Source organism: Strigops habroptila, chromosome 1 (genome assembly GCF_004027225.2).
Source record: "Strigops habroptila isolate Jane chromosome 1, bStrHab1.2.pri, whole genome shotgun sequence".
Classification (NCBI taxonomy): domain Eukaryota; kingdom Metazoa; phylum Chordata; class Aves; order Psittaciformes; family Psittacidae; genus Strigops; species Strigops habroptila.
The window spans coordinates 112,661,531-112,687,524 of record NC_044277.2 but is presented as its reverse complement, the minus strand read 5'-3'; the positions used below and the strand labels follow the sequence as shown (position 1 = coordinate 112,687,524).

Here is a 25,994-nt window from a genome sequence, read left to right as displayed (position 1 = left end):
TTGGAGATGTTGGACTAAATTGAATACAGTTATTTATCACCATGATCTAGTCTTGGAACGTACCTGCTGTACAGTAAATTCCAGTAGCGTAGTTAAAATCTCACAGTTGTCTTTTATGCACTGATGTTTTAAATGCTCTTCATTTGCTGGACTTTGTTTTGAAAGTATTGCTTTGTTGTGAACCTTTTACAAGCTTCACTGTGCCATGTGTTGATCCTGTACATGAGTGCATGCTTTCTTGGAAATTCAGTGTATCGTGTAGCTGCATACTATAAAAAGTAATTATGAATATTTAAGAAAGGGTTTAGCATTAGTTTATTAGCTACTATTCATTCAGCTCATATTACAGTAATGTTACACTAACTGAAGAATGTCAAAAAGCTCGCATCTCACTTCCACTATGTTGTGCCAACACTTCATTTGCCCCTCCACATAATAATTATAGGTAATCTTCAGTTTCTCTTTTATATGAAGGGGGCGGGGAGGAAAGGCAGCAACAAACTAATGAAAGATTAGAAATATTTTTGCCTGTGTTTGGTCTTTTTGCTACAAGAAAATCTGAAATAGTTGAAGGAATAATTCACTTTGGAGTATATAAAGAAACAAATGTGAGACTGAAGTAAAGCAGTGGATGGAGCTTCTCCAGAGGCCCAGCAGAAGTCGATGAACAGAATGTCTATTTCTGAAACTCGGTCACGTTACAGAACCAATTACTGTAGTTTTGTTTAATAAGGAAAGCTATTTCTCTTCTGATTGGAAAAATGCTTTCTTGGCCATTGCTTCTTTAAACTGGATAAATTCCTTAAATTAGGTAAAATCAGATATAAGCCCTTGTGTCAATTATAGCTCCCTTCTTTCTGTACTGGGTTTGTTTGTGAATTCCACACCTCTCTTGAGGGAGACAGATTTTTTCCTAAATTGTTGATTAATGTACAAATTTTCAGTAGTTGATAGGAGTTTCAGTTGCTGGTAGGATTCAGAAATATCAGAGTGAACTGGAATCAGTGTAATATAAGGCTTAAAGGCAAGGGTTGCTGTTAGGAAAGTGACTTAATGCTCAGGAGAGGAAACGGGGAAGAGTGGGAGCCCTACCTGGTGTGTGCTGCTGGCCTCCAGGACAGCAGAACAGGCAACCCATGGCCTTCTGGGCCAGCTCCATTTGTCTTCAGTTCACTCATATAATACTTAGTCTCAAAGAATTGAACTTGTCAGATTTCAAGCTCGTGTTCATTGACAGATCATCAAAGTCTATGTGAAAATGTGTTTTATTCTATCTCTAGATACATATAGCTTTAGAGGGGAAGGGGTATGCTTGATTTAGGTGCAAGAAGTGGGGATGAGGAGTCCAGGCAGGTGCTCAAGCATTAGCAGTATTTAAGCAGATCTGCATGTTCTCCTCTGGCATACTTTTCCAGTATTTACTTATTGAATTAGATGAGTGGTTCAAAAAAATACTTCAGTGGGAATTGTGTACACACCGTATTTTCAGTAGTCAATTAGCTTTTGAAGATCTCTTTTTCCTTAGTAATAGCATTTTCTTCTACATAAGTTCAGACAGAGATAATATCATGTCATCATGTTACATCTGCTCTGAAGTTCCAGGCTTAGCAAGATACTTTCTTGTTCATTAAGACCGCTTTGATAGACTATATTCTTCAAGGCTAGCGGTGCTCGTTTCTCAGGATATTATTTCACTTTTTAAGGAAAACAGTCTGAAGTAGTTTGACTAGCTTGCTAGTTCATCTAAGTAGTTTGTGTTAAGAAGTTAAGGAGCTTGTTCTTTTGCTTTAGGCTAGTGCCTAAATTTAATATTTCTTTGTGTTAGAGTGCATTTGTGAGTCCATATTTCAACAGGAGGCACTTGTATGTTTTCTTCTTCGTTCTTGCAGCACTTTCTCAATGATGCTTTGGATCTTCATCTCTGATGGGGAGCAGCTGTAGTGTCCGAGTCAGCATGGCTGTGCAGTCCTGGAAGCTTGTGGGTCTCTTTTCATACCTTCTTTGTGAACCTGACTTCTTTTGAAGCATGTGCTAACTATGTCTGTGAAATATTTTAACGGCTAGATAAGGGTTATGCTTTAACATGAGGGATGAAGAGCTGGTTTGTCCAGTTCTTGGTCCAAAAATCTAGGTATAAAGAGATTCAGTAGCTATATGTGAACAATGGAATGGAAGAGTGCAAATCCAGATTACAGTTTTACAGAAGTCAACAACCTTGCCTTTGGAATAATCTATCATAAATTGCTTCATCTTAAAAAGATCTTGCTAAAGTGTGCTGTGCAATAGGTTCACAGCCTTTTGAAGCGAAGAGGTTAGTGTGGCAAAACGTGTTTATTTCCTTAATATAGTATCAGAAATATCCATTAGGTTTCATTGTGATTTGTATAAACATACAACATTTTATTTAAATGAGAAAAATTCACTAACATATGATTTCCCAATGTTGTTTTAGCAACGTATATCATCCTTATGGAATGCATCTTTTGAAAATTAAACTATTTCTTAAGCTTTGTGCTACCATTCAAACAGGATAAATGAAACCTTTCATAATCTCATGCATCCACCTGTTTAAATAGAACACCAGGGAATGTCTACCCTTGAAATCCAGTAAAATGCTGTTAATCCATTGCATTTTCTATTGTCTCTTTATTCATGCTCCTACACTGCAGTAGGTTTTTGGGAATGATAGCTGCTCATTATCTTGCAAAATTAACAAGAAACACTTAGAATTTAGGTGGTGCTTTATTTCTCACTTCACACAAATAAATTATATACATTGTCAGTGATTTAATATTTTAAAAGAATTGAAAATCAGTAATGTGAAAAATCTGTAATCAAAAATGAGTGTTGTAAAAATAGAGTAGATAATTAAAAATTGTAGAGACTTGAAACTTGCCATACCACTCCCAGACAGTAATTTTCTACTGCCATGTTTTATTTGATTAGCTGTAAATATAGATGCAAATTGTTATGTGTGTGTCATATATGAATATGCGTAATAACCTCATGTTATTCACGATGCAAAGCTGCATGAAGGAAACCAGATCATCCAGATTACATACTAAAACTGTGTTTGACTACACTTTGGTATTCTAACATGTCTTTGTAATCTTTATTTTCCAGAAAAGTGAATTTGGAATGCTTGATATAACAACCTGTCATGATAATAACATATAATCTCTAAATATTTGTTACCCTGAATCCAGAAGTCAGGACCCATATTTTTGGAAACTGAAACCTGGATCACCATTAAAAATGCTCTTCTGTTACTGTGTGAAATCAGAGTGAAACCAAAATGTAGCTGGTCAACTTGAAAGACAAATTAATAATAAAATAAAAAAAGTCCCTGGTCCTTTGTAAGCAGGGGGCAGCATGAGGAGTTACTTTTATGCCGGAGTGTTTAAACCTATAGTCAGAATAGACAGCCACCTTTATGCATTTGACAAACTGGCTCACTTTCAAGAGGTATATTTAAGAAATTATTTAGAGGTTAAGAAAAAATGCCGTGAACTGTGAAACAGAAGAAAATAATACTTTCTAAGTAAGTTTATTTTGATACATTATTAATTTAGATCATATTTATGCAACATCTGTTTGAAGTTGTGTAATTTATTGTTCTGTTGATTTAGGAATGAGGAAAGAAAAATGTTGGGGCTTCATAAGGCATATGATTCATTAGGGTGATATCTCTACCATGTATATAATTTTCTTAATGGTGAAGACTTCTCTAATGGCAGTCTTACGACAGTCATAATATTTTGGGGGCAAGAAAGAATTACTGTAATAGGCTACTCTTATATTCAAAATGTGGCACTTGGAGTATCATTCCTCTGCCTTGTGTCTAAGAGGATCTCAGAACTGGAAAAGCCGAACTGGTACTCCTGTATTACAGACTTTTTATTATCCATTAAATAAATATTTACTATTTATAAACCTAGCTAATAATGTTACAAAATCACTGGTATTATAAAATATATAATATACATTTCTATAAACATGTCAGCTGCGTCTTCCTGAGGAATTAACCTGGCTTAATGGTACCTGAATGAATGGCACAAGTGGATAATGCTCTGTAAGAACGTATAACATGCAAGAGTGCCACAGGAGTGGAATTGTGTCACACGGTGATCGAGTTAGCATCATGGAGTGATTTTGGATACAGTTAATAATTTGTACTAACCTGAATTTTTATGTACAATGCTAAAACGTGGTTGTTAAGTTTTTGAGTATGGATTAAGGTAGTTATCAAACTAATTCAGATTAATTCTTTAATGAGGATAAATCTAAAGCAACTGCATTACAGTTGTGATCAATTTATGCTACAGTTATGAATAGAAAAAGGATATTGCACTTTTTTAGCAAGTTGGTCTGTATGAAGGAATTTGTAATTTTGGAGCATGCTACTATGGTGTATGCCTGTATATATCTTACAATGAGTACCTCCATCTTGCTGCAGTCAAATTCCTCTTACGGTCCACATTCTCCCAAATTATTTGTACCCATTGGTACCTACTACCAGTATCCATTGGTACCTAATAGAAATTAATGATGAGACAATATTCTGTGGCTCATCTTAAACTTGGTGACATTTATCTGTGTGCAAGGGTTAATTTTTACTGTACTAACAAGTAATCTATTTTTAAAAATCTGTCTCTGAGAAAGTAATTAATAATCTTGCCTTTTAAATACTTCTATTAGCTAACTTTTTTTTTTTATATGTGAGAATTTTTATAATGGAAAAAATGTCAAGCATCTGGAGTGGGAACTATGTAGAAACAATGTGTCTATCATAAATAGGGTGTTTTAAACATACAGGAGAGTGGTACAGTCACCAGTGGATAAGTAATTTTTTAAGAGTGAAATAGACTATGTAACCCATGGAAATACTTGTTCCTCTCAGTCTTTTCTCAGTTTAGTTTAGTGTTTCCAGTTATTCAGTAATTGGAGGCACTAAAAGATGAAGGCTTCTCAGATATTTATATATCTTATGCTTAATTTTAATGATCACCACACTCAGTTGTCTCTGAGGCAGTAAACCATCGCAGCTGTCAGACTGTACTTGGCTGTGAGGGACACCAGTCAGATGTGTAGATTGGTTTTTCCAGTCTTCTGAGTAAAATGATAAACTGTAAAACTAATCCTGGTGGCAGAAATGCAAAATTACCTGGGATGAAATAGGACACGAGGGAAAGGTTTCTACTTTTTGTCTTTTTAATTTGGAGCAGAAAATTACTAGATCATTGCCCTCTAACCAGAATTAGTCCCCACAGGATATTCTTTGAAAATTCAGATATTTTTTTTTATCATAAAAATCAGGACTTTATCTATTTGATATTTATGTCATTGTAATTATATGGGAAAATTATGTATGTTCTTTAGAAAGAGAAAAATTGGCAGAGAGCAGGAGATTCAGTCACAAGTTCCTGCCTGTGCGTTATGTAGCTGTCCCCACCTTCTGATTGATACTTATTTTGTCCACATGCATTCACAAATATAAATACTTATAAAAACGTACATGTTGTATAGAAGAGGGTTTGTCATCTATAATGAATGAACACTTTTCTGCATTTTATGAGGCTGCCTTAGGGACATATGTAAAATGGGGAGCTGAGAGAAGATGAACCAAGGTATGACTTCTCCCCTGACGCATGTTAAAAGCGTCAGTGAAATTATTAAGTTCACTTTTTTCTCCGGTAGATTAAGGAAAAAAAATATGCTGGAGGAAGGGATATGGTTCTTTCTATTCACTGTAAGTTTTTGTAAATACTTCTTTAAAGTATTAAACTTACTTCACACTTTTGTAAAACTTCCTGACAGCAGTATTTGACATGGAATTACACAGAGTTAAGTTCTCATTTGTAGAAAGCTCTGCAACCTTGGCTTGTAAGTGGTGATAACAGATAAAGAGTACAGTTAATTTTCTCATATACCTTTGGTTGTCTTGTTCCTAAATGTTAATTTTTTTCTTATGGTACTATTTTTAGTAGTTCCAAACCTATAAGCATCTTATAATAATACCATTTTTCAAAGTATGCTGCCACTGACAATTTTTGTATTTGCATGTAGAATTTACCTCAATCCAGAGACTAGAGGGAGAGAATATTTCAATGATAGTTAGCTTTTTCATTAGAAAAAGGACCATAATTTGCAAATCCAGTAGAGAAATTATCGTTGTAAGTCCCTCTGTCTTGCTGAAAGACTGAAAGCTTTCATTTTGCAAAGCTTTAAAGCTTCATTTTTAGCACGGAAGAGCTGCAGAGTAATGAGAATTCTCAAAGCAGCATGCTGAAAATTGCATTTCTTAAGTTACTTTTCTAAAGTAGCCCTAATAAGAGAAATACTTCAAAATCAATTTTTTTAATCCGATGATATAGGTATGCATTTCCAATATAATTATAGGCTATCAAACCTGAAAATTCATATGTAAGTATGTATATTTATCTGTAAATACATAAGCATATGTTTTCCTGTATTTTAAAATTATTATGGGACCAAGACTATGTACTTGAAACAGTCGTCTGTGTACTCTCCACTTCTCATCTATGGACTCATGTCAATTCTACACGCGAGCAAATTCTCATATAAGTGCGGGAGTTGATTTTAAAGTTGTTTCCCACCCTTATAAGTTGTGCAAATTTTTAACGTGTAGCGTTAAGGCACTGTTACAGCATCTGGAAAGCCATTCAAAGTGACATGCATTTGGGGTGTAATGTTTCTAGGAAAGGCATATGTAGATCCTAGTGTACAACTGCTGTGATTTTATTGCTCAGGTGATGGACAGTTAAAACTAAAAGGCATGTGAGCTACCTTAACAGCTCCCATTTGGTGACCTGCACTAAGGCCCCTTGTTGAGAGGACTGCCTGCGTTAGTTGTAGTGGTGCTTTCTAAGGAGTGTGAAACCAGTGTCCCAAATTGAGCTTGTCAGCTACAATCTCAGGAGTTACCTAAATACAATTAAATCACTGAGGCTGTAGTATTTGCCAGATTTGCTCCAAGTATCGCTTATGTCATCTCAGAGTCTAGTGCCAGAGCTGTAGCCATTACCCTCATGCTGGGGAACTGGTCCTGACTTAGATCATCAGGCTTTGCTCCAGACTTTGCCGTGTCGATTAAAAAAAAAAAAAAAATCAACATTGAGGGTTGGTTTTAGTGTCCAATACTGATTGATTTTTAAAACCATGATTTAAAATTAAAATTTGTATTTACACCATTGATTTTAACGCGTGTTGTGTAAGCCAAGTCAAACACTCAGTCTCACTTTTGGTACATTGTGAGCACATTTAGAGCACATTTTAGAATGCAGTCTGCTTGCAAAGCATTTATTTTAAACTCTTAAGTTTCTTTGAGTGGACCGGAAGACCAAATAATCCAGTGCATGTGTATTGAGATGATTTCTATACCTTAGTGCGTATTAGGATTCTTGAATTTTATGGGTTTTATTTTGTCAGAATATTCCGTCAGTGTGTGTCAAGCTGCATTTGACTAGACAGTATTCAGTTAAGAGGTATAAAAACATTTTGAAAGAGATTTCTATTAGTTAAACAAAATTATCACAAATGTGCTTGGTGCATGTAAATATTTAGACTTACATTTTTACAACTATTCATATATGTATATAAACACATGTGGGAGATGTAAGTTTGATCCCTTCAGGCAGAAGGACTGAATCCAGTTCCCCTTTATGTCTAAATAAACAGTAAGTTAACCTTTATATATAGAATATAATTCTATTTTCCAAAGTTATAGCACATACACTGTTCTTAAAAACAGAATTACTCTTCTGAAAATTGCAAGTATGTTTTTAGATTAAATTTAAAATGGGTTATTTCAGAAATTAATCTCTGGGAGAAGTTGTTTCAGTTGTTTGGGCTTTTTTTTCCTGGAATGATTTATTTAAAAGTATAATACAGTTTGCTCACACTTTTCACATAATGAGATCTCATTGTAGCGTATTTTTTACTGAGTTCAACAACCTATCTGATGCAATGTTTTGTATGGCCTCCACTCCCCTCTGTAGTGCTGGTGGCCGTCCCTTTTCTTCAGCTCTTCCTTGTGTTTCTACTTCAGACGGTAACATGGTTCTGTGTGTGTTATTGCATGGAAGCTACTTACTTATTTCAAGTGTATATATTAAATTGGGAGGAAAAATATGAAATGAACATAAACATCTGACTTTAGTAAAGCAGCTTGTCAGTAGAGAGGCATAAGTAAGGCATTTCATTCAGGAGTAGTAATAAAATTAATAGTATGCCCTAAAATCTAACTATAAAATACCGAACAATAAATTATCATGTTTCTGCCTTTGCAATATATTTTGCTTAACATATCTTTAAGACCAGAGCAAAATAATACATAGATGCAGATTTTCAGTTGATCTGACAGAGAGTAAATGGTTTCCAGGAGATGATCGTAGGCTGTCAGAGCAGAAATCCATGAACCAAGATAGCACTTAACAGAGCACAGGAATTGTTCCAGTTTGTGTAATCAAAGGTTTCTTTTCTAACAGTATTCATGAATAAGCTTTCAAGTTCTTCCATTAGAACTTGGAAGAGCTTCCAGAAGTAGGATTTCTGAAAGATCAGCATCCCTCGCACCTGTTCCAGATCTCCAGTCTTTTCAGTGTTGAGATACTGAGCCCACACAACTCGAATGTGTTAGTGACATGTACAACATCTTAAAAAATTCAAGGGTGCTTCTGTTAACCCAAAATTCCTAAAAATTGGTTTGGTTTTTTTTCAGTGGAAATAGATAAGATTTTGGATGAAGTATGGAGAGATATGAGAGAGATGGGTAGTAAGAGTATTAGACCAGACTCTACATAAAAGACAGTGACCACGGGCAAGAATTGAAAAGGTTGTAACAGATCAGGTTCAAAGCATCCTTACCTCTGCATGCTTCCAGATCCTGGTAATACATGTTAGAGATTACAGATTAGTTCTGTTGAAGCCTTTCCTCTTTTTAGTGAGTTCTGTGCTGTTGTCACCTGATCTCAAATTATTCTGATACATATTCCCCCACATACTTCCTTTTTTCTTGTTGAGACGAATAAATTCCTATCAGAATTTGAGTGATGTGAACTTGATTGGGTCATTCTTCGTGTTGGCAATGTTGTCTTTCATGTCATCTAATGATTCTGAGAACAGATCTTGGTGGGGAGGCAGTGAGTGGGTTCTACCCGCTGCCAGTTTTTTGAGAAATTTTCCTTCTATTGCCACCCAGGTCACTCACCTTTCTGGGGAATCTCCCATTATAATATATGCTGTGGAAAAAGTGAGTCCTATAGTCTTTCATCAAAGCAGCGTTAGTGTTCACCTTAAATTTCCTGGATTCATTTTTTTTAAATCAGAGAATAAAAGATTCTTTTAATACCATATTTGAATTTGACTACGTATATGTATTGTTGTTTCCTAGCTGTATTCAACTAGCAAAATAATATATTTCTCTGGTTTAGCTCTTTAATCCCTAGTTCCATTTGACCATACTTTTTTTTTAATTAGAATTGTGCAACATGATACACCTTCTCTGCATTTAGGACTGTAAAAATCCAGAAAACAAAGCTCATTTCTGCAATTCATTTTGCAGTCATTTACTTATACAGCAATGAAGGCTTCAGCTGCAGATGCTCGTTTATTCTTTAGAAATCAGGATACTGTAGCAAGAAAGTGATCAACAGGGAAAGAAATAGTTGTGGTTCATAATATGTGTTTTTCATGTATTGCTTTTTAATATATTTCATCTTGTATGTCAGAAGATACATAGTAATTATAGAAAATTATTTTTATTGAATAAATATTTAGTCTTCAGTGTCATTTGTAATATATATGTTGAAAATGAGGCATTTTCTATTTATCTGTGAAAGGAAAGCTGAAATTAATAAATAAACTGTTTAATGTATAATTTTATGCTAAGGTTACATACGATACAATGGACAGAATAGGCCTGTATGTCTGTTATGCGTCGCTTTTGCTCATCTGGTGACCTGTTCTCAAAGGCTTACAGCCATAGTTCATTATCTGAGTCAGACTTAGCTTTTACAGTGAAGATAAGATTCTCTTCAGTGGTCTGCTTCCTCCCTGCTGCTGATGGCCGTCCCTGGAGTGGTGGTGGCCGAAGGCGACATAACCTTTCTAGCTGCCATGGCTTTTCACAGACCAGCGTCTCATCATGGAGACATTAAGTGCTATTTGTGCCAGTCGTACGTGATCCAGGCTGAATTATTTTGGTTTGGTAGTCACTACTTTTAAATGACATTAACTAAAAGTAAATATTACTGAAGTTTGAAATATTTGTAGTTACTTCAACGGAAAGCTGTAACTGCTCTTCTAAGCAAGGTTTCACATGTGTTTTTTATTTTCTGGAATATTTGGCCAAATTAGAAGTCCTTTGAAGTCATCATTATGTATATTCAATTGAATTTCTTTCAGAGGCTTTAAGCCTCCTCGTACGTATTTCAATGAATGTATTTCAATTCTAGCCAAAAAGGTTTAATTAAATTTATTACTCCCAACTTAAGCAGTTACTGTAGTGCCAGGCGTCAACTGAGGCTCATGAACTTTGCTGTCCTCTTCTTTCAGTTGTGGCTATTCTGAGGAAACATCAAGGAGAGAGGAGAAAACACCCAAAATGGTGTGCGGATAGGGAAACTCTAAATTTGGCTCTAGGATTGAACTGGAGAAGGGAGAGGGGGAGGACGGTTACCTCTGGAGTTGGATCCCAGGTGCTGTAGTTTCAGGGTTTCTTTAATGTCTTCAAAGAGCTGTGAAACATGTAGCTAAAGCATGTCTGAAGCAAATGAAGGCAGCAGGCTGCTACTGCCACCTCTTAGTCTTGTAGGGCACCAGGAGCAGATCTGCATTGCTAAAGCTAAGCTTTGCAGCCATGCAGGCATCAGTATGGTACCATGTAATGGGATTTTAATTTTAATTAGCTAAAAACGCAGTAAATTACAGGGCTTGATTGGTTTTTTAGCCATCATTTCTATTAAAGAATAATACATTCTTTGAAAGCAAACACTTGACTTTGAAAGTCGAGTGTTTAAAAAAAGTTGGAAAATGTCAGAATGAAGATTGTTCAAACTGTTTTAATTTGTCCCTTGCATGTGTGCATAACGATAAGATCTTTAATTATGTGATCACATAATTTTTCACAGGAGGAATGGTGCCCAGAGAATGAATCAGGGGTGTTTATTAAAGGAAGCTGTTGCCTCCAGAACCCTTGCCTTAATTGCTGGAAAGCCTAGTAATTTTAGTAGAGGGCTGCAGGAATCAAAAGCATGCTCTCTAAGGCATTTGAAAGCTCCATTGAAAGACTGGATTTTATTCTCTCTCTTTCAAGGAGTTTTTATGTGGTTCTAGAGGTCACTTATTTTGGAGGTGATCTCTGTGTATGTAGTTGCTGTGGCATGCAGTCCAAGGTACCTGGGCTCTGAGCACAGCTGCATTTGGAATGAAGACAAGTGTGCTTGGAATATGTGTAATGCTGTATAAATTCAAAGTCCTCTGAAAAGAAAGGCACAAAACATCTTACACTGACGTGGCAATGCCAGGATTGCCAAAAGAATCCTCTGGTTTTTAAGTAGCCAGTTTCTCTTCTGTTAAATGGAGGTAAACCATCAACCTACCACAGTCCAGTTAATTATGTGTTTTGAAGCATTCCTGCTGAATGCCATGTAGGGAAAATATATATAATCATATGATTATATTATATGTAGTTATACTACATTGTGTAATATAATATATACTAAATATATGCTATATAATGAATGTGTAAAATACAAGATATAAAGTATAATATCTAAAAAAGAATCCTAGTTTGGCTAACATCCTATAAGTGAGGCTTTGGGAACATTGTTGCTGGTGGAGATAAAGAGAATGAGCAATCACTTTGCAATCTGAAAAAAATGAGGCAGGCTGCTACAAATACTCAGTTCACTCCATAAAACTGAGTGTTCCCTGTGTATTTGCCATCACTGAACCAGATGAGGCAAGGATCCTGTAGAGGGAAAACAGCATGTAATCACTTAGAGTTGCGCATAGATATATGGACTTTTCTGTTGGTTTAAGTCCTTGACTTTCTGCTGTGTCTGGTGTGTGTGTTGCCTGGCCATCCCAAATGTGCTGAGCCCTTTTAGATGCAGTTTATTTCCCACAAAGCTCTTTGTAAGAGGAAAACCAGAATGTTAGGGCCAGATTTCTTGCTGATTTTATTGTGTTGCCTTGTTGACAACTGCTCTTTGGTGGAAGGAACTTAAATCCCAAAGACCATTTTTTCCTTGCTTTTTATGAAGAAGGTGGTATTTTAAGTTTTGTGGAGCTGGCACGTGAGTGAGCATAGTGAGAACATATGAACAAGTTTCAAGGTAAATAGAGCCATAGTAAATAGATTATATTTGAAATAAAAAAATAGGTAATGAGGAAAAGAAGAGATGTTTTTTTTCTGTAAGTGTAGTTCCTCAGGACAAGCTTTCTGATTATATTTTCGGTTTCCATGGAAACCACTCTAAACCTAATATAAGGTATTTCACTTAATTTCCCAAGCAAAACAGGGAATTTATTTTTAAAAAATCAAGTATTCATTATCTACAGTACTGAAATCTGAACTTTTGCTTATAAATTTCGATCCCTGCTCTTACTGGTCTCCTTTCTATGTGGCAAAGTTAAATATGTTGGTGTTCTATATTAATAATACTCTACATCTAAGCATCACAGTAAAACCTAGTTAAGACAACAGGCCAAAATAATTTTTCCACTTTTCCATAAAACTTTCCTGGTTTATGTCTTCTCTTGCACTTTTTTTAAAGTTATATTTACCATTTCTCAGCCAAATAAATTCCTAAATCTCTTCTGCTTTGGTGAGGGAATACACCTATGTCTTCTCTTTCATGCAACATTACAGCATTCCTTACAGTACCTTTTTTATTTTGCAAAATTAGTTACAGAATATAAAGTGAATATCAATGTATTGATTGAAATGGACCAGATACAAATTTGCTTAAATTTGTTGTCTTAGAAGTGGGCAGTACCATGAGTAGTGGGGCATTACTATATTTTTCAAATAGCACTGTGTGTATAAAATATGGAAACATGGAATGATTGTTTTAAATTCAGAATACTCTTTTGTCATGCTTACGTGTATTCCAGATGAGAGATTTTTCTCCTGAATTGTAAGGAAATGAGATAGTAGCCTGTCAGTTCATGATGTTGCTCACTTTCCCTGCTTAAATGCATTTTTAGATGACTAGAATATCTACTTAAAGAAAAGAAAAAAATGCTAACCTCAGAAGAGCAGGAGTCTAGGTTACTATTTATCTACCTTAATAGGCAGGATTTCACATGAAAGAATCAGTCTGGCTTCTCATGTGCTAACCGTGACAAGATGCAGGTATCATTAAGTAGTATGATTATGTGCCTCCCAGGTATAATTCTGATAACCACTGAAGGAGTACTGCAGCCACGACAAGTCTTGTTAGTTTATTCATCAATAGATTTATTCTCTTTCTTAAACTGTATTTTGAAGCATTTCTGTAAGAAGTTCAAACGTGGCAATGAAGAAGTAATACGCATATAGATATAAATGTTTAATAGTTTAACTTCAGTGTGAGTAACAAGACATTTCAACAGATTGTGAAAGTGATTTTTTTCCTAGTACATAATCCTTACAGTTTAAATTGAAATGGCCATAACTGATCTTTTGTGCTTACAAATGAAGGCTATTTTAATAATAATCTGCTCCCATATGACAGAAGCATATGTATCGTTGTGTAATCCTTTGTCCACAAGACTTTCACAATATGTTCTCCAGGCTGAAATGTAGAGTTATTACTTTTTCTTGGTAGCTGGGGAAAATGTTATGCAAGATTTCCTTTCTAAGTCAACTCTCAGATTTTTCCTTTCACATTCATCCTGTTGAGTCTTTAGTGTGATCTTTGGGTGTAACTACAAGAGCCTTTTTGCTTATATCAGGAGCACTTTAGCCCTTCTGAGTCAAATCTCCTTATTGTTCCTGTTTATTGCTCCTTGATTCACATACACATCAGTTACAGGAAAAGCCAGCCAGAAGATGGACTGGGTGAGCACAGCTAGCGTGGGTAACTGCAGACAGGGGCTTGTTCCATGGGACCTGACAAGAGCGACTGAGCTGCTGTCTCAAGTGTGGTCAGCCTGGGGTCACTTGGCCTTCAGTGCGAGTTGTTTCCCTGCGGTTTTGTTCCTTCTATACCCCAGCGATTGCTATATATATATACAGATTATCCTCTTTATACACAGCTATCTGTAACAGAATGTTGTTTAACCGTAGTTGTTTCATAGACTATTGACCAGGCCTTAATATTCTTAAAGGAAACAAACAGTAATGTTGGTATCCACACTGGGGTGATCTAGTTGGAAGCCTGATGCTTCAGTGTGGCCCAGAAGACAATTCTGGAGTTGTTCGCTGTCTCTTCTTGTGCCTCTTTACACTGGGTGTGCAGAAGTGAGAGGTATCCATGGTTCCTAGCAGTGGTGGAAGCCCAGCAGCTGTCAAATGACTCCTTGTGCCACCGTTACATCCACGTTGCTCACAAGCCACTGCCATCCCCCTGTGGAAAGAAGACATAATAATGTGACCCCATAGAAATGCCCCAGATATAGCATCTAGACACAGTTCTGAAAGCTTTGGACCTTCATGCTGTAAATGAGGCGTATATTGATCAGTATTTTGCTTTTCGTCTGTCCACAGTCACCAATTATAATAACGTGGTAGAAGCAAACTCAGATTCAGACGATGAAGATAAATTGCATATAGCGGAAGAAGAAAGTGTAACTGATGCAGCAGACTGTGACGCTAGTGTGCCAGAAGATGACTTGCCAACAGACCATACAGTATTACCAGAAAACAGTGAAAGAGAAGGGAGTACAAACAGTGGCTGGGAAGATGAAGGTATGTTCATTTTCACTGATGATGCTATGTAAAGAATGGTTTCTAAAGTGAAGATTCACTAGAACTTTTTTTGGTCACTTTGTTACTGAAATAACATGCGATAGTCACAGTCAAAAAAGAGGTTTTCTGACATATTTGTATGTGTATTGTAATATATTTCATGTTCTTTATTTAATATTTGAGGCATATTCGGAGGTGCATTCATTCCACTGGCATTGTTAAACAGGAGCCTCAAATGTAGATTCTCAAGGTTGATCAGAGACTAGCCACTTGCTTTTCATTTTTCTTATGGCAGGTCTCTGCCATAGCTCCTGGTAAGGTTCAGAGTTTGCTCAACTTAGGGAATAAGCCGTAACCCAAAAACATGAAACAGGAATATTCAGATGTAAATTTCTCCTTGTGAGCTGCCTCTGCCTTTTCCCTTGTAAAATATTATAGTCAGGAAAAAGAAAGTTTTAGATTATTAGGTTTAGAATTTGCTCTCTTATTCATAATGAACCTGTGTTTCAAAAACACTGAAGGGAGGTAAATGTTGCGTATACTATGCAGCAGCTTTAGAAGCTGAAAATTTGAAGCAATCAGGAAATGCGCCTTTTTTACTGTGGAAGCAGATCCTGAGTTTCATAATATCACACAGCATGCTTACATTTGAGCCAAATTGGGATAAATGCATAAATTAGTGGAAATTATTGTGGAGATTGGCCTTAGTTCCCTGAAAGATAAAGAATATTTTCTGTCATATCCTTGTTTGCGTCTGATCTCCAGCCACAGTTCTTTAGCATCTACCTTGTTAAAACTGGGGGTTTAAGACCAATTGCATGACTTCACATCTAAATAAACAGAAAGCAGTCATATGGTCCCTAACTGCAATCCAGCTGAGAGAGCAGCTGAGAGTTCAAAGAATAGCATCAGCTCAGCCTGTTTTTACATAGCTGCTATTGCCAAGGTATGCTGTGCAGGGAAATGAGTATTTTGGAGCTAAATTATTAGGTAGGTAATTTTCTTTGTTCTGTAATATCTTTGCTCTACTGCAGGCTGTATCTATCAGGAATTGCAGTTACATAAAAATGGGCTGTGTGTAGACTATTTCTTGAACCCTTCAAGCATAAGTGTAGGAAACCTGAAATAGGGAGTGAAGAGCAGCACTGCCTCACAGAGGTGCTGGGTGAAGACCCTTTGGACTGAACATTAGCTGGAGATGTACCTACACACAGGTAGTCATGATACAGTGTCTTTCCTCAGGCAACCTTCTGGGGTTTTTTAGAGCTGTAGACATGGGGTGGCATCTTTTTTGACTCCTTATTTCAAATGTGCCGTTTTTAACCTTTTAAAATTAGTTTGCTAAAGTGAAGCATTTGAACCAATTTCTACTGTGATTATAGAATCACGATGTAGGCAATGTTTTCTCTGCCTTGGTCATTGCTGATGAAGACAGGCTTTCGTCAGTGTTTAGACAGACAAAAGATTAGAGAATTGCCATACAGGCTTGCTGAAACTACTGTAAATTTCTTCTGTAAAAATTATGTATTCCGGAGCTTCTTTTGTAGCAGTCTGGTGATGACTACATGGGAAGAATGAAGGCTACATTAGATTTTATGGAGCTTTGATTTGCTATGGTAAAGTACTCTTTACTTTATTATAGCTTTCCTAGAAGGAAAGGTGTGAGCTGAAAATCGTCAGGCTTGGTCGCACATTAGAAATCTGAAGAGAGCAGTATTGAATACGTGATTTCTCTCAGGCACGGAAAGGTACTGGTGTAGGTGTCTGTGCAACACTAATACCATCTTCAGGGCTAGTGATTATTTTTAGAAAACATATACTACAGCAGTTTTAGTAAGTTGTGTTTTATCAGTAAAGTAGTACTGAAAGTTCCTGGATTTAGCTGAACCTGACAGAGTTTTACATATTTATTCTGTTCACAAATGCCTAGGAATAGAAACAACACACATAACATTTCTTCATCAGATTAGTTTCCTTCCGTTTCCAGTCATTCTAACTGACTTTCTGAAAGACCTTTGAACAGGTGTTTTAAATATAAGGTGTGTATCTCAAGAGGTTTAACTGAAACGGTCAAATGGGTTTGAAAAAGTGAACCACGTGTATCCTGCACAAGTTGTTGGCAGTGCGCCAGCATTCATGTGTGCAATGATTCTGTAATGTGACATTTTTCATCTTTAGTTTGAAGTAAAACCTATACTACAGGTGTTTGGGGTTTTGTTTTAAGCAAAGGTTAAACTTAGGGACTTACTATGTTAATACATTTAAAAATCATTATCATGTATTATAAGTATTTTGCAATTCTAGAGATTTCAAGACCTGGAAATAAGATATCTTTGAAAAATTGAAGATCTAAAAAAATTGTCCAGACCTTGAAATAACCTTTAAAAATTAAGGAAGTTATGTTTTATGTTTAAGCTCTTCCTGGAACTCAAAAATTCCTTTAACTCAAAATTTTAGGTTGAGCCTATGTGCTGTAAGATGGATTGTGTTCTTTCAGTGTGGTGGGTTGCTGAGGAAGGTTGATGTGCTATTTTTTATTCATTACATTTAGGAGGAAAGCTGAACAAGAGTAGCATCTTTTTGATCAAGTTTTTACTCGCATAAGCAAACAACCAGGCAATACTGTAAGCTGTAAATAGTGCTTGCTACATGCGTATCAGAAAATTAGCTCTAAGGAATTTAAATTAGAAACTCTTGATGGGCTTTGGAGTTTATTGCCTTCTCTGAAGATAAGACTGCGGTGAAAATTTCAATGAAGTTTGACTTTCTGCCTACAACCAAAATTTCCATTTTGCTAGTGATTTAAATTTCATCAGTTATCTTACCCATGCAGAGATCTTTACAGTCAGCCCATGACACAGGGATTGTGTCATGCATGTTCACTGCTAGTACACACTGCTGCCTGTGATCTGAATATCATTAGCATTTAACCCTGGGAAGTCCCACCGTATGTCTAAGCAGCTGCTCATAAGCAATGGTGAGATACAGAAGTCCAAGAACATGTTTTAGAATTATGTGGTATGTCCAGATGTAGTGCCAAGATGGATATTCATGCCCTAAATGCTATTCATGGAGACCTGCATTTAAGCGGTCATTCAGCAGATAGCTCAAATTTCTTCTGGAATTCAGAGCTGTGACTTCTACTTGCTGGAACAGCATCTTAAAATCTGTTCACATCCCTTTCCGTTGCTTCCCAGCAGCTGTATTTGCAGCGTGGTAATTGGCCTTCTGAAGGCACAATTGCAAAGTTGTCCTCCTATGTGGACCATACATAGCTACAAAGATGGAGCTCTGATTAACTTTTTTCAAATTATGAATTATTCCTACAGCATTAAGGAAAATCACTCCCTGTGGAAAAGGGCTCCTCCCTGTCTTATACCCCACTTTTAGATACTGCAAAGAGACAGTACCAAGCAGAGGTTACGATTATTAGAATCGAGATGGTTTTCAACTTCACTGAGATTAATCTATAATGTCATAAATTCCTTGACATTCCCTTGGGAAGCCTAGCTTTTATTTATACTGAAGCAAATGGAATTTACTAGAGACACTATAATTTAAATTTCTATGAGTAATAACTTACTGATATCCTCCCTCTTCCACAGAGACTATTTCATAATGGAGAAAAATCAAAAACCCTCTTTAAAGAAAAATAGTGGGTTTGTATCATGATTGTTTTTAAGTAATTAAATTTTGGATTTAAATTTTGCATTGCATTCTGAACCAAATTCATGGTATCATGAGCCAAAATTATAATTAGTTCAAAATCCAACACAGCTTTCCTAAGCGCTGACAGAATGGCAGCAGTGTCCTTTCCAATAGGAACTTCCCAGTTCAGGCGACCCAACAAACATAAATTAGGAACAACTTGGGCCATTTATTGATTTGAATCCACAACTGTGGTGAGTTAAAAGCTCCATGCTGCATCCTTGAATGCTGCGGCTCAGCAGAGGCTGGTAGAGTTTCGGAGGCAGGTATGCTCCACAGCATTAGTTCTGTGGACAACTGGTACCTGCAGACTTGTACTGAATATTAGAATCGATATGTGAAACATATTTGTAGTGCACAGTTGATCTGAATTGGGGAGCATGTGTTTAAAATCCTTGTTTGTTTAAGCAAGTGCAGCCTAGAAGTGGTTTCTAGATGATTTACAAGAAAGAGAACACATTAGGTAGTTGTTTGCAGACTTGACCAGCAAACTATCAGTCATTTCCAAAAACTGCTAATTGGAAAAACAATGTAGACATATTTGGTTTATGATACTTTGGTTTCCAGAAACAATATTCCAGTGTATCATATATCTACATTTGTAGAAAGGGTTATTTAAGTAGCTGACTCTGTATTTGCTGGAGAAATACACTGTCCCTGTCCTTTCTTCTCTTCAAATAATGGTTAGTGTTTAGTATTGCTTCCTTTTAAGTTTTCATTTCTGTAACCATGGAATATCTTTGTGGATCAACTGATTGCGCTCTGCTGAAATACTGTGCAATCCATATTTTTGAAAGAACATTGCGTTTAAATGCAGTTCTTCTAAACAATACATAAGTGGGAAAAAAATGCTGAAGAAATACCTCAAATATAAGCTGACCTTTGAAGGTCCCTTCCAACCCAAACTGTTCTGTGATTCTGTGATATTTAAGTTGTTGGGGTGTGTGTGGCTTTTTTGTGTGTGTTTTGGGTTCTTTTTAAATATTCATTCTTCCTTTTGTGAAATGTACTTTTACAGCTGGAAAAGAAACAAAGGAAATCCTGGGGCCTGAAGCTCAGACAGATGAAGTTGGATGTACAGGTATTTATTTGTTAATCTGAGTCTTTTATTCATAAACTGCTATTGAATTTGGGCTAGGTGAGTATCCTTCTGAAGTCTTTGAAATTCTCCCACCTCTCTTTATAAACTGCTTTGCTCTTCCTTGGTAAATGTCTTAAACTGTAAGCTGTTTTAGCTGAAGAAGAATAGTCTGGGCTCCTTTTGGATGTCCTTGGGTCCAGAGGTGTTGCTGACAAGTGACACAGAGCTGTCCCCTCCCACGAGAACTGGCTCTCCTAGGGGCAAAATAAGGAATAGCGTTGATCTTGCACATAGTATAGGTCAATAGATAGTGTTTTAAACTAATAAGGAATATACCAAAATAAACTTAAGCTCATACTGTATCTTGTTATCAACTCCTGTGTTTGTGATGATTATACAGAAGGCAGAATAAAATGTGTACTTCAGTTTAAGAACCAAACAAAACCAAATGCTTTGTTATTTCTCTGATTGTCAAAAAAAGTAACATATAGCCCATCAGCTTTTAGAAATATTTTTATACTTTTTTTTTTCTTGTAATGCCCTTGACACTTAATAGTTAGATGTTACCAGGGTAAGCTTTGTGTAATAAATAAGTAAATAACTTTGGTGTGTTTAAAACTGTAGAGTCACACATTCTTTTTAGTTACTACAAAGTCAGATGTCTCCAAACAAGTATGGAGAACTACATTATGTACTGTATTACAGTCTATGTGTGAGAGACTGGCTGATGGCATAAAAAGATTGTGTCAAATTGTAAATTGAGTATGTGACTTCACAGAGGGAAATGAATCATAAAACTTCTCCTTCTTATTAAAAATGTACCTCATGTCATTAAAAGTGGAGGAGATCTGTCATGATTTAGTGTGCCACAGGCAGAGCTCTCACAGAATGTTCCACCATGGTAAAAGTAAACTCTATGAACAGTGTGTTTAGGCAAATACTTGGTAGGAAATATTTATCATACAAACATTAAGTAAAATATTTAATTTATTATTTGTCAACTCTGAAATATAGTTTTTCATTGATTGTTTTCTTAAGATTTAAACTGGGAAATGTTGAAGAATGTTAAGTAGATCTGAAACCTTTTTGACAGCAGAAAACAGGCCACTCAAAGTTCAAGTTTGCTGCATTTCAGCCAGCCAACTTGTTTTTCAGAGTTTAAATATCTTCTAGGCTTGCACTAATGAGCAGGTCTTAAATAACATTAAAAATTATGTCTTGAAGGCAAAAAAGATACATTTGCAAACATAGGAGCCAAGATTGTAAGATGGCCTTCAAACTATAAGCGCTAGATCAAATTAAGGGGAGCTTTTAGGGAAGTTGAGAAGAACAGCTAAATCTAAAATGATAAAAATGCACCGGGTTGAAGAACCAAATGTGTTTTAGTCAAATTTTTAAATGTCGTTATGCCACTGGTTCTCTGTTTTAAAACTTATCATATTCCTGCATCTAAAAGGACTTGAACTATACAACTATTTGTAGAGTTTTGAAGTCCCTGGATAGAGGGTGGTTTGGCAATGTGAATTACTGAATCTCATTTATGTTCTTTTTACACTATTCATTTCATATCTTGTCTCTTGTTTTTCACTCTTAGTAAAAGAAGATGAATGTGATTCTGATGCAGAAAATGAACAAAACCATGACCCTAATGTTGAAGAGTTCCTACAACAAGAAGATACAGCTGTTATCTACCCCGAAGCACCTGAGGAGGACCAGAGGCAAGGCACGCCAGAAGCTAGTGGGCAGGATGAAAATGGTAGATACGCCACAAGTTCAGTTCTTACAAATAAATTGTACTAATTACTTGACCCAAACATTCCACTGTATTTTAGAAGACAGCAATGCATATACATATGACTTGGAGGGGGAGAAAAGTAAAGTAACAAAATAAAGTAACATCCTACATAAAGGGTTAGGAGTTGTCTTCCAATCATTTAAAAAAAATGTACATAATTGACCAAAACCTGTCTTTGTAGCTGTATTACTGTACTGGAGTGTAAGGCAGAGCAGTGAATGGGTTAACACTAACAATTTTGTTCTGCTTTTCAAGAGATTTTATGTTATTAAAGATTTTAGGGGGAAAAAAAAGTAAATTAAAATATTTGAGAAATTTAAACTGTGTACATGCCTATTTATATACAGAAATAGGACCTGAATTGCTAATATTTTGTGGTGTACTTTACAAGTTTTGCACAATTCAAGTAAGATACATGCTCAACAGTAGCATCTTAAAAATTACGGTTAATTTAAGATGTTAGTTTGTGGTTGCAGTGGCACGGGTTGTCAAGTTAGTTTTGCAGCCTTGCAATATAATTTCCATGTAATCATTAAAAATACACATTTTTATTAAAAATTTAAATTGGAACTAGCCCAGTAGGTTCACAGGGAAGTATTCTGAAAACCACAATGCTGAAAAGTAATGTTCAATGTTTTAATCATTTGGAACAGAACATGCCAAAAATATAGTGATATTTGCTAAAGATACATGATTCCAAACCAAGGGACTGGGCAAGAGAAGTGGCAGAGAAATAGTGGCTTTGGGAAACTACTGCCATTTCGCCACTTGCTCCAATGGAACAGAATTTAAGTTAACATATTTCTGACATTTCCACTGGGTTGTATTTGTGCGGAAATGGAGTATTCTTTGTGTTAGGTGAATTGAATTGTAGATGGAAAAAAGAGGATTGAAGGGAAGCGTACTGTGTCTGTGCATGTGGGGACAGGTTAATTTTTGGACAACCTGGCTAACCCAGGAAAAGCAGAAAGGAGTAGAACAACACAAAAACCAGCGCAATACAAGTGTGACCTTGCCTGTTACCGTAACAAGTGTAAAAGAATGTATATGACAGAGAAGGTGTTGGGTTTTAGTAATAATGAAAACTGGTCTAACTCTTTCTTTTCACTGTTGCAAGAAGAATGGCACATTCAGTAAAAATAATGTCAGTAAATTCCACACAAACAGAATGAGTTGCTACTTTATAGAGCATATAATCAATCTATGGTGATAAGTTCTGAAAGAGGTCATCGAGATAAATAATTCAGAAGTACTTTGTAAAGTACTGATTAATTTTATGAGTATTAATAATGCTTATAGTTCTGCAACTTAAAATGACAGTGCATACAAATTTGCCCTTCGTGCTTCAGAGCATAAAATGATAATCAGTAAAGACCTTCCACCTTCCTCTCCTGCTCTCACTCAGCACAGTGTATAGGTGCATCCTTGCAAAATTTGCTTCCCATTTCCCTTAAAGCGTGGAAGAGTAGCATGGTCACTGGAGGACATCACACCGTATAAATTGATAGTTTGATCAAATACAGCAAACTCTACATTTATTTAAACACACTTTTGTCAGTTTATAAAGAAATATTTTCTTTTCCAATCCTTAAAAAAAATTATTTTTCAAGGATACAATATGTTACAATTATATGAAGTTAAATATATGCTGATAAGAAGAGATGGAGTTAAAACTTCATAGTGTTGACTTCTCAGAAATAGACTTGTGAAATTGATATTCGGCTTCAATCTGATTTCACTTTGTCCTGTACTGATACAGAAGTAACTTTATGAAAGCCAGCAGAATAAATTCTGTGGATCACATTAGAATCGTATTTATGGCCTCATGTTTGATTTCTCTCCTTTCTGTCCTGAAGACAGCTTGTCCTATTAGCAGGTGCATGATGTATCATAGAATGGTTTGTGTTAGAAGGGACCATCAAAGGTCATCTAGTCCAACCCCCCTGCAGCGGGCAGGGACATCTTCAAGTAGATCAGGTTGCTCAGAGCCCCATCCAACCTGAGCTTGAATGTTTCCAGGGTTGGGGCATCTGCAGCCTCACTGGGCAAGCTGTTGCATTACCTCACCACCCTCACTGGAATAAATTTCTTCCTTATATCTAGTCTAAGTCTACCCTCTTTCAGGTTAAAACCATTAACCTTGTCCTATCACTATAGGCCCTGCTAAAAAGTCTGTCCTCATCTTTATTACAAGTCCCCTTTAAGTACTGAAAGGCCACAATAAGGTCTCCCTAGAGCCTTCTCCAGGCAGAAGACCCCCAACTCTCTCAGCCTGACTTCATAGAAGAGGTGCTTCAGCCCTCTGATCACTTTTGTGGCCCTCCTCTGGACCTGCTCCAACAGGTCCAGGTATAAGAATTGTAAACCACATTTCTGGGGTTTGGGTTTTTTTTATTTCAGTTCTCTTTTTCACTTGCCATTCTGTGTTAGGTAAAGAGAAAAGAAAAAAATATTCTCTGCAACTTGTAAATATTATTTATTCTTCAGGAGCTGAAAATAGGATGGCTATTAGTTGTTTCAGTTATAGACTTCAGTTTGTAAACAGGATTTGAGGATTGTCTGTGATTGAGTTAGTCAGATCTGCAAAGATTACTAGATCTTAAACCACGTTTCACAATTTTCGGACCACTTCCTAAACAGAAATACATATATATATAGAATCTCTAGTGTTATATTGGGAAGTCCAACAGACTCAATGAGAGGTGTGGGTTTGGGTCAGTCATATAGTGCTGAACTCTCTGCAGTGTACCTAGGGGCAACCGTACCATAATGTAGTTAGTAACATAATACCTGTGGAAAAAGATATAAATTATCATTAGTCCTTTTCTAAAACAGATGGAGCTTCTAGCAGCTGCATATTTCCTTACAGTAATATATGTAAATGTAAAGCGTGTCTGTTGATGGCAATAAGTTTGGAACTTACATTTATTTAAATATGGTCTATTATCTCTCCTGTGTAGGAACACCCGATGCATTTTCCCAGCTGCTTACATGCCCATATTGTGATCGAGGGTACAAACGTTTTACCTCTTTGAAGGAACACATCAAATATCGCCATGAAAAAAATGAAGATAACTTTAGTTGCTCCTTGTGCAGTTACACGTTTGCATACAGAACACAGCTCGACCGCCACATGACATCACACAAATCAGGAAGAGATCAAGTAAGTGGGGTTTGAATTAAAGATTTGTCATCCTCTGTAACAACACTGTGATTTATTACATGAGCGAAAATGTACAGAGCAAGTAAAACTGTTCACATCAGATCTTCTACGTGCTGAAGTCCCAGTTCTGGAGCACGCACTTAAACTTGCTGCTGAAGTCAGGCTTTTTCCATTGGTGTCAAAGGATGAGATATGAATTCTTATGTTTTCATTCATCTAGGCAGTATGGTTGGGTTTAAATTTTAGTTTTCAGAAGTGTGTTATTGCATTTATAGGTAACTAGTTTTTTTCTGTTCATTGGCTAACATTACATAAAAGTTGTGACTCAAGTCTAATCTTTAATCTTTAGTGAAACATTTTTTTCTTTCACAAATCCTGTGTGGCTGGTTCAGAATTTACTGTACTCATTTTTGCCCTGAAGAAGCCAGTCATTGTGTTGATTCATTTGCTTGAACTGTGAGATAACAGTTTTTAAATGCAGTCCATGCTGTAAGGCAATATACAAATAATTTGTGCATAAAATACAACATTTCAGTACTAAATGAAGCAACAGAAAGGGCTAAAGATACTCTGAGTTTGTTTTGTCTGGTTCATGGGCTGACCTGAGGGCATGGTTCCCTCAAATGCTTTCCATGAGTTTCCATCTCGTCACTAACAGAAGGTCCTGAGCTTCTGTTCACCTCTCCCTCTTTTTCTTTACTGGTTTTATCCCCACAAATTCCTATCACCCATCCCTAGTTACATGGTTCCATAGCTTCTCAGAGGCGCTCTGGGGCTCAGGAACCACTGAAACTTAGTGAAACAGTCAGGAATTACCCAAGCTAAAAAGATACATACTTTCTACCACCAGGCTGAGAAGAAACAGGAGAGAATCATCACAGAAAGATATGAAACAGTGAATAGTGAAAAGAATGTGAAGGGAAAGGTACTTCAGTATTTCTTGCAGCTCCAAACCAACAGATCTGTTATTAAACTGAAAGGCTGTAACACAGAGTAAAGGAGATGCTTTTTTACACATTGCATATTAACTTCCATTCTACAAAGTATCACTAGATCCAAGAATTTAACAGGCTTAAAAATTTATTATACATTAATATACATTTTTGTACATGAGTTTTTACATTCATGGATAAATTAAATAGGAAAAATTGTTACAAGAAGTATTAGCTATCCCACTGCAGGGATTTTGCTCTCTTGCAGGGTTTGTAATAACCTCACCTGCATATTCTAGGGTGGTAGTTCTTTATTCAAGTGTATTTCCCATGAACAATTTATTTGTCTTGCTCTCTTATTGGCTTGGCTTCCACTTCAAAGTTAGTCATATACATAT

The 25,994-nt window shown here is 36.3% G+C and overlaps 1 protein-coding gene across 3 annotated transcripts in view; it reads left to right on the top strand.

The window, feature by feature from the left end:
- The window catches only part of ZEB1 (zinc finger E-box binding homeobox 1), a 119,805-nt gene that overhangs the window by 80,626 nt on the left and 13,185 nt on the right, over nucleotides 1-25,994 (top strand). For 2 of the 3 annotated variants that reach the window (XM_030511779.1, XM_030511788.1), the window contains exons 2-5: nucleotides 14,717-14,917; nucleotides 19,644-19,706; nucleotides 21,301-21,462; nucleotides 24,462-24,664. In XM_030511779.1, coding sequence (XP_030367639.1) covers nucleotides 14,717-14,917; nucleotides 19,644-19,706; nucleotides 21,301-21,462; nucleotides 24,462-24,664 — 629 coding nt within the window. Of the gene's footprint in view, nucleotides 1-10,694; nucleotides 10,719-14,716; nucleotides 14,918-19,643; nucleotides 19,707-21,300; nucleotides 21,463-24,461; nucleotides 24,665-25,994 lie in introns of those variants that run through there. The other variant, XM_030511797.1, reaches the window with a different exon arrangement.